This window comes from Ylistrum balloti, unplaced genomic scaffold (assembly GCF_031769215.1).
Source record: "Ylistrum balloti isolate Yb309-2 unplaced genomic scaffold, AGI_CSIRO_Ybal_v1 Utg372038, whole genome shotgun sequence".
NCBI lineage: Eukaryota > Metazoa > Mollusca > Bivalvia > Pectinida > Pectinidae > Ylistrum > Ylistrum balloti.
In genome coordinates, this window is record NW_026782987.1 from 55,255 (window position 1) to 65,243 (window position 9,989).

At 34.8% G+C, this 9,989-nt stretch overlaps 1 protein-coding gene across 1 annotated transcript; it reads left to right on the forward strand.

Annotated features, from left to right (window-relative positions):
• The first annotated feature begins 5,038 nt into the window (after positions 1-5,038).
• On the forward strand, positions 5,039-8,518 carry LOC132564190 (macrophage-expressed gene 1 protein-like). The gene has a single exon (XM_060228864.1). It carries the CDS (start codon positions 5,039-5,041, stop codon positions 7,286-7,288), a length of 2,250 nt encoding a protein of 749 aa, XP_060084847.1. The 3' UTR covers positions 7,289-8,518.
• Positions 8,519-9,989: the final 1,471 nt, after the last annotated feature.

Below are 9,989 nucleotides of genomic sequence, written 5' to 3' on the forward strand. Positions count from 1 at the left end.
TATAATTTTTATAAGTTTAATGTTTTTTGAAAGAACGTCAGATATGTATTTGACTGAATTAAACCATGTAGTGTTTGATTAATGAATTAGTGAATAACCCAAGTAGTGTTAGATTAATGAACTAGTGGAAGAACCATGTGGTGTTAGATTAATGAACAAGTGAATGAAAATGTGTCACACATGGAAGCACTGCTGTGACTTTTATAGCTTGTTTTTATCAAGGAATCAATTTGCAGTTTTAAAAATTCCTACCAGTTCATGTACTTAAATAACTAATACAAATGTATACCTTTATCAATGAATAATGTATTTGCTAACACAATACTTTTTACATACACGACATGTATAAACAGTTTAAATGATTTTTATCATAATTTTATTCAGGTAGCGTACATAAATTTTCTATTAAGATCTTCACTTTTTCAAAATACACAACAGGAAATTAAAATGTAAAGCAATGCTAACAGTATTTGAGTTTTATTGACCTTATGATAAGGCAAGTTTATTCATATCTCGTGTCATACATAGCCCACTCTTGTAGATGAGTCTCAGTAAGACTCCTACCTGAGCTGAAATCCTGGTTCTAAAGTGTTAACATCATGTTATCGGAACAGAACATAACATGGGCATATCACAGAATATAACACAGACATATCACAGAAAACAACATAGACATATCACAGAATATAACATAGACATATCACAGAATATAACATAGACATATCACAGAAAACAACATAGACATATCACAGAATATAACATAGACATATCACAGAATATAACATAGACATATCACAGAAAACAACATAGACATATCACAGAAAACAACATAGACATATCACAGAATATAACATAGACATAACATAGAAAACAACATAGAAATATCACAGAATATAACATAGACATATCACAGAAAACAACATAGACATATCACAGAATATAACATATACATATCATAGAAAACAACATAGACATATCACAGAATATAACATAGACATATCACAGAAAACAACATAGACATATCACAGAATATAACATAGACATATCACAGAATATAACATAGACATATCACAGAAAACAACACAGACATAGCACAGAATATAACATAGACATATCATAGAAAACAACATAGACATATCACAGAAAACAACATAGACATATCACAGAAAACAACATAGACAAATCACAGAAAACAACATAGACATATCGCAGAATATAACATAGACATATCACAGAAAACAACACAGACATATCACAGAAAACAACATAGACATATCACAGAAAACAACATAGACATATCACAGAAAACAACATAGACAAATCACAGAAAACAACATAGACATATCACAGAATATAACATAAACATATCACAGAATACAACATAGACATATCACAAAATACAACATAAACATATCACAAAATACAACATAAACATATCACAAAAAGTAACATGGACCTGTCACAGAATAAACTGTAAGAAATGTTTTAATTATTTTAATCTATGGATATCGAAATAAATAAATGGAATAATAATTAAATATTGAAAATACCTTAAACTTGCAGCGTTAATAGTTTTCAGTCTCCTCTCTGAGTTTTTATTTATTATTTTCATCTTCTTTGTTTGTATTATTCGGTATTTTACGTCGGAGAATGTATGTTTCATCTGAATTAGATAATGCATCAGATCCACTTTTACAATTCGAAAGCTGTACATCACTTTTTTCTATAGAATCAAACATTCCTAAAAGTTGTTAAAGGATGTGTGATAGGCAGTGTTTTGAAAGTTCTATTACAATATTCAATTAATTCATACGTGTTAGGATAAGTTAAAGATGAAGTTCTGATTAATAAAGAGTCGTGACTACACTTTTTTCTTTTTAATTCTAAATAAAGAATTATAACATAATATTATTCTTTCATTACTAAATCAAATGTTACATGAAATGGAGGTCCCCTTGGCTCCACCCCTTACCTGTCGTGTGTCAGTCTTTCCATGTTGGTAAAGGTGTAAGAGTATTACGTGTTATACCTGTAGTGTACACTGCCTGGTGTGAAGTTGCGCTACTTCTTCTATAACCTACCTCGAATTGATCGTTCTCCGTTACTATTGACTCTGCTATGAGTAGGCCGACATCTTGAAATGTGAACGTAAACAAGTTAGAGAGTGTCTCACTGGTTGCGTTGGTATAATAACGGACATTTAAACCCTGGGGTTTGAGAGATAGATCACATTTGTTCTTTAAGCCCTTCACTCTTAAGGTTAGCCGATCAATATTTCATACCTGGTGACTTTATGAAGGCGTTTATGAAAAAAATGGAGGCAGAGTGATTTTGAAAAATAACTATGATTATTAACAACATGACGGTATTTAACAAATTCTGTGTCTTTAACTGATAGAACTTTTATATTAATACTAATTACTACTTTGCTATCTCGAATTCGTATCACTAGAAGAGCCCGTTTATTCGAATTATTTCAGCGAAGACATTGAGATAACGACGTTCGGCAGTATAACAGTTTATACATGTTTGTATTAGTGAATCACAAAGTTATTATAAGTGTCAATGCTGCATCCATATCATCTATCAATATATAATCGTTTTAAATACACAAAATGCAGATTATCATGTAGTCTTTTATAAGTTTGTTCAAGTAACATCAATAAAGCCATGTGTTACTTACCTAGATAAATTGCAGTTTGGCATTTGATAATATTCCCTAAAAACGTTTCCAGGCAGTTTGTTATTGAATCCGAGGGATCATAAGGATAGGAAAGATAATTATAAATAATTTCTTAACATCTCGGAATCATGTTGATGACAATGTTTACCAATTAATTTTATAAATGAATTATAAATGATAGTCAACACCACAGAAAATATGTTCACTTCCTCTATAAAGTAATCACCGAGTGAGTAGGCAGATCCTCCAGAATTTATGTAGCCGTTTGATTACCATACATTAATTATATATTGAACAAAAAACATTCTTTAAACTACATGTATGTGAACGACAAATGCTTCATGCAACGACCAATTTTATGTAATAAAATATATACCTATATACCGTAGTCAACACTTACTTCTTTACAGATCCTTACATGTCACAATCTCCTACCTGCGTTCCCTATCATACACTGTGGTTAAATTCCACCCTACTTCAAAACTTGGACAAAACTCTAATGTAAATAAACGGTGGTGTTCCCAATTATATACCTCTTAATGGTTAAGGCTAGTTGTTACCCTTTATGTGAAATTACGTTATTCGCTCCACTTATCACTTTCACAGATCTACATATAATTACACCGTATATTCAACTGAATTGCATTTAATACAATCCGAACAAAGTGTTTTAATGTCTGATCAATTGTTTGGTGCGAATTTTTCCACTTGATTGTGTAAAAAATGCTATGATTCTCAAGGGAATCTCAAAATAGCTGTACACATTACTCCTATTCTCTCGATGGTTACTGCTTCAGTTTCCATTCCAAACTCATGATCGCTATTTATTTCTATCTAAAATACACTACCGAGTAATTTGTCTTATATCTTATATGGGTTTTGTTCATCCTCTGCTAAATAAGTTTTCTATTTCTTCTTAACCTGCTTAAAAATATGTTAACAACCTTTGTTGATTAGTTTCTTTAAGTCGATTTCCAGGATCTATTCTATAAAGTCTTAATTGTAAATGTGTTAGATTAACTGTACTCTGTGAAAGGTTATACCAAACAACAAAAAGTCACATTATCGACCTCCTGTCAACATAATGCTTTATGACAACATAATAATTTCTTACAGTAAACTCATAAAGGTAGTTTAACTGACAATCACAAATGGTAGGAGTCTCATTCATCACATAAGCAACTGTAATGTCGGATTTAAACAGATTTGATATGTTGTTTATTCAAGCAGTATAACAGTCATCATTTTGATGACGGAGTATCTATCTTCCTTACTCGCAATAGTTTATAACATTCAGTAGAAAACCTAATTGTTGAAGTGATAAACTTGTGTTTGACTTGATTTTCCTTTTCCTTTCTTGTGTATTCGTCTAATCTTTCATTCACATTTTACTAGTAATTTCGATTCAGTTATGGGTCGTGAATTCACGCGAGTCTATCTATAAATCTAATAGATCACACTCAGTATAATTATAAGTATGGAGTAAATTTTCTCTTGCACTTGAGTTCTACGCGAGTGCAAACCTGTTATCTGGTTTGTAGATTAGAATACACGTACCGGGAAAACCCGTATGTCACATGACATTTGGAGTGCGGTGAAGGTATCAATGTCCGGCCTTTTAAAAAGCGTTTCGTTCTTGAACAAGATTATGAGAAATATATCGATATGGATATTTTATTTCAAAAACATCAGAAAACAAAAAACGGAAACTAAAATCCTGAACGCTATCCTATAGAAAGGAAAAGTCCCGTTAGTTTAAACCTGACACACATGTACATACGTGTAGTTCATCACATACATTGTTCCTATGCGTGTTAACTTACTGATGGTTATCGTTAGAAACTTAGTGATATTAAATACGATGTAATTCACCTCTTAAAGATACAGCTTTCTGGGCTATATAAATTTGAAGCGTGTTAAAAATATGTTGTTACCGGCTCGCTTGGCTGTGGTCCATATGGATTACAAAGATAGATTTCTTCAACACGGGTTTTATTATTTTATTTTCTCTCTTCTGGAAAATCTCTACTGCTAACCAAAATTCAACCCGGCCGCCGTAAAAGACGGAACGGGTACATACTAATACAACAAAATGATACACGGATTTATAATATCCGGAATGTTATAATTTAATCCGCCTCTACCTGACCAGCAACCATAAACATAACAATGTGTTTACAACGTTGTTTCAAAACGAAAGTAGCTATTTCCAGAAGTGAGTCATTAGGCCTTAGAAAATTTCATCACCTCGTACGTAATAGAAGGCTGTGTTATATGTGGTTAGTCGGCGTAGCAGAGCAGAAGGGGGCAAACAAGGGAACAGAACGTTTCGACTGAGGCTGTTGACAAGTAAACATGGGGTTCTGTTTCGATATAGTTTTGGTAATATTGGTGATGTTAGCTGACTATACCGTGTCGTCTGATGAAGAGAATGGTCCTAACAGTGGTATCACATATAGTGTCGGAGATCCACAAAGGTGTCTGCAGAGAAGCTTCAACAAAAAACTTATACGGTACGAAGTACTACCCGGAGGAGGGTGGGACAACTTACGGAACAAACATGGCGGTCAGGTGATTTCTTATAACTACAGTCTATGTGAAACTACAGGCGACGGCCGCTATCTGTTACCAGACGGAATATACACTGTACCACTAAAGCAGAGTAATATGGAAAATTTCGCCGAGCTGTTCTCACATTGGCAAAACTACACCTCAACAACATCTAGCACGATCAACGCTGAAGCAGGTGTCCATATTGAACATTTCGGAATAGGAGGATCCTTCTCGCACGAGACAGAAAGCGTCCGATCGAGACAGACGATGGATAAATCTGTGACCACTCGTGTCCAAGCAAGGTATGTTCGATATTCGGCCAAATTACAACCCGACACACCCTTAAATCCAGCATTCAAATCAAGACTTTTGATAATTGCATCGATGATAGCGAAAAACCAGACGAATATGGCTCGGTACGAAAGTCAGCTTTTGGTTAGGGACTTTGGAACCCATGTCATTACCAGTGCTGATGCCGGGGCAGTGATAGCACAACAGGATCAGATAAAGTCCACGTACGCTCGTTCGTATAGTATGGACAAAAGTAAAGTATTGGCCTCCGCAAGCGCTTCTTTCGATAGTGTATTCAGCATAAAAGGGGATTACAAACATTCAACGTCGAAAGAAATGACTGACCAGTATCTTAGAAACAGAACAAATTCCGAAACGTTTGCTATTGGTGGACATGTATTCCAACTACAGAACTTCAGTCTTAACGACTGGGCCAATAGCATCGCGGATAATCTAGTAGCGGTGGACCGGGCAGGAGATCCCCTGCACTTCATCATAACACCAGTGGCTCTACCTGAACTACCGCCGTCTATAATCTACGATCTTATCCAGCATGTGAAGAAAGCTATCGATCTCTATTACAAACATAACGTCTACAGGGGCTGTACCAATCCTGATTCTCCTAATTTCAGTTTCCAGGCTAACGTTGACGACGGAACATGTTACAGCCTTTCAAACAACTACACGTTTGGTGGTATTTACCAGACTTGTTCTTTGTCAGGAAATATCCGGTCCAACACGTGTACTGATCTCGAGCAAAAGAATCCTTTAACCGGGGATTACTCTTGTCCACCAAATTATGAGGCAGTGTTGATTGACAGAGGAAATAAGAACACTCCAAATACAGTTCGTAGGTGCCATAGCTGTGGATTTCTTGGATTTTCTACCTGTTGTGGGGATTATGCAGCCTCCCAAACTGCATCATACGCAGGATATTGGTGTTATTCTGCGGGAAAAGTTACTGCCAACACCGGGTACCTTTTTGGAGGTTTGTACACCAGCACCATCGGAAATCCACTGACTGGCAGTCGATCCTGCCCACCATATTTCTATGCCTTGAAACTCAGCAGTACTTTGCGTGTTTGTGTCAGTGATGACTATGAACTTGGTTTCCGCTATTCTCTGCCTTTTGCTGGTTTCTTCAGCTGTAGAACAGGAAACCCCCTGAAGCTAACATCAGACAAAGAAGACAGACATCGAAGAAGTAATAATGACATGATGGTTTTAGAAATATTTTTGATAAGATCTGGCCCTGCTCATTGGCCAAGAGGCTGTCCGACTGGTTACAGCGAGCACATGGCTGTGGTGGTTAATGGATGTGAAATATCCTACTGTATCGAGGCAAACGCTTTGAGCAGTGAAGGTCTACCGCCTATTATACGACCTCCGTTTATGGAAATCCCTATCAATGGATTTTCAGATAATTCAAGTATCATGATAAGTGAGGATGGTTTTTCATCGTCAGACATTGAGGACTTCAGTGATATCAACGAAAAGCAGGAAGCAGGCAATCAAAGCCCTGGTAGCGTTCAGGCAGCAGACGACAACGGTTTGTCACCAGGTGGAGTAGCAGTTATCGCGATAGCTGTTTCCACGATTTCTCTGATATTTGTTTTTCTGTTATTTGTTGGTAAGAAAATCCGAAACAGAAACCGCTCCACGTCTGAGTATCAACGTCACGTTTCAGATCAGCTTATCCAAAACCAACACAGAGAGCATGGAACTCCAAGCAACCAAACCGAGGTACATATAGAGTCTTAGGTGGAAGTCGTGGTCTTCAGGCAAAGGCAAAGTGTTCAACTGCATAAATCATTTTTACGAAGAATTCTAATTTTAAGCGGACTTTCCGATTTCGATTATTCCTATATATAGACATAGCATCAAAATAATCACATTCACAATTCCTTGAAAGTTGTAATAAATATCATGTATCTTTTAATGTTTTGAATAACCGAAAGGAAGCATTTATTGACAGTTGTGACTATCGATACTGACACTGTAACTAACACTTGTTACAATAAATATTAACATTTGCACAAATAACAAATGCACTTGTAACTATCAATACTGAACTTTGTAACTATTAATACTGAACTTTGTAACTATCAATACTGAACTTTGTAACTATTAACACTGATACTTGTGACTGTCAATACTGTCACTATAACTATCAGTACTGACACTTGTAACTATCAATACTGACTTTTGTGACTATAACTTTCAGAACTTGTAACTATCAATTAATGCTATCACTTATAACTGTTAACACTAAACAATTGTACTATCAATATCAACACTTTTACATGTCAGTGCTGGCATTTGTAATTATTAATACCGACATTTCTAACTATCATTACTGATATTTGCTGCTATTTTTGTCTCTTATAACATTTTAGTGTAAATTATCGCTTTTAAAGCATCATGTTCATGTATTATGCATTATTGCAAAATGTTCGTACATCGTATTCAGTCTGATAAAAAAGAGCAAACCAGAAAACAATGCGTCTATAAATTTAATATTCATTCAAGTGTCTATACTTACTATTAATATCTGCTTTAAGACAAGTTGTTGTAAATATTTTACACGGTTGTTATGTCAATGTGTTATTTGATAGATTATCAAAAGGGGGCAGATGTTTTCATTGGGTATGAAAATAAAATTCTTTAGTGATTTAACGTAAAGTGTCGGGGGACTTTAATGCTGATTTACAATTTGACAGTATTTTTGCTTGCATGACTATCTGTTACAACGCATCATGTGTTTTCATGTATCTTTTTTGTTCAGAATGGTTTCAAAATTCACATTGTAGTTCGATTTTGTTGTAGTAGTATTATAGCAATGTTTTTGTTACACTTAGTTCTTCATTTTTAAGTACAAACGTGATAACATGATGTACTGGAGACAGGTGTCACTTGTATATGTCATCCATGACGACAGCTTTGGCACTGCTTTTGAAATTGATTTTCTCTTGTTTTAATTTTCTTAGTAATTTTGCTCCTGATTATTAAACTATTTACTTCTTAAAAGAAATAAATTGTAGTCTCAAACATTTGAGTTAGTTTATCTTTTGCTTTTGCAATTGTCAATGCAATAGATTTTTGATATTTTGAATAATTTCATAAGTTCTCGTTCACAACCAGTAATTGCATAATCTCTCCTATGAAAGAACTGAATTCCGTTGATATCAACATCAAGCCATTTAAATTCCACACGGTCATTACGTTTAATCTTTCTGGTATAACAACTAGTATCACAAATTAATTGAACTGATCAGGCAATGAAACTTTTGAAAACTTCAACTTGAAACCAATCATCAATGGTTGGCATAACACAGTTTTCTACCAAGGTAAAAAAGCAAGGCAGATGGATAGGTTTTATTCCTCTACCGTGAATTTTCCGTTTCTATATTGGAACATTCCTGCATTCTTCACTAACACACAGTGTTAACATATCGCAGTGGATTTGATATTTAATTGCGCGTTCCCAATATCAGGATTTCTGTGAAAGATGTTGCTTGCTGACAGATAAACTCACGTCAAAGTGTTTGCAAGCGAGGAAAATTGTGCAAAAGACATACAAGTGAAAACAAACTTAGAATTAAATATATTGGAGCCAAATTATCAAACTACATCAAAAATAAATTTCTCACTTCTAGATCTCGTCAGTGAATGCTGGAAGGACGTGTTATGGTCACCATCATATCATATTTGGAATCGCTCTATGTCCTTGTGGGATATGAACTTTGAAGATTTATTCAATGTTCGTTAGTATGCCTGATGGTCTTGCTGATGTTAACATTGTTTTCTTTGAAAATGCAACATTGTTCCCATGTATTGACTACTGTACGACCAGAACCACCAACGATCAATGTAGACCACAGCTGTTCAAATTAACAAATTATGACATTCAAACAACATAACAATATACAAATTACACGAAAAACACCAAAACAGCAATAATCAAAATAACATGGACATCACCAATTATTTGAAAGCAAATTATCATTAGACGACATCACAAATCTCACTGTATTCGAAAAAATGTTCATTAAATTATAATAAAAAACTAAAAGGTGAACTGTTAAATTTTTAACATACATGATCTAAACTTCTAAAATGACCTTCTAGAGCTTAAATGCTAGACCCACTCCTCGACCGATATGATTTTATATATAAAAAATCATGATTTTCTATTTTTCTCGGGTAGCAAAAAGTTCTGACTAACCCTGTTATACCGCAATTTTAAAGTAAATCGCTACCAATCTAACGTAATCAATAGTTTTGAAAAAGAATTCGGAACGACTCAGTGCTTATTCATAATTATGCGGAAAGTCCTGCCCTCTGACGCATGTGCAAAGGTCTGTAAATAAATCTGTCGTCTTCCAACATGGTGAAAGCGTTCGAGGGAAGCGGGGAAGAAAACGTGTTTTGACAGACTCTAAGGCGAAAAGAAGGAAGATGG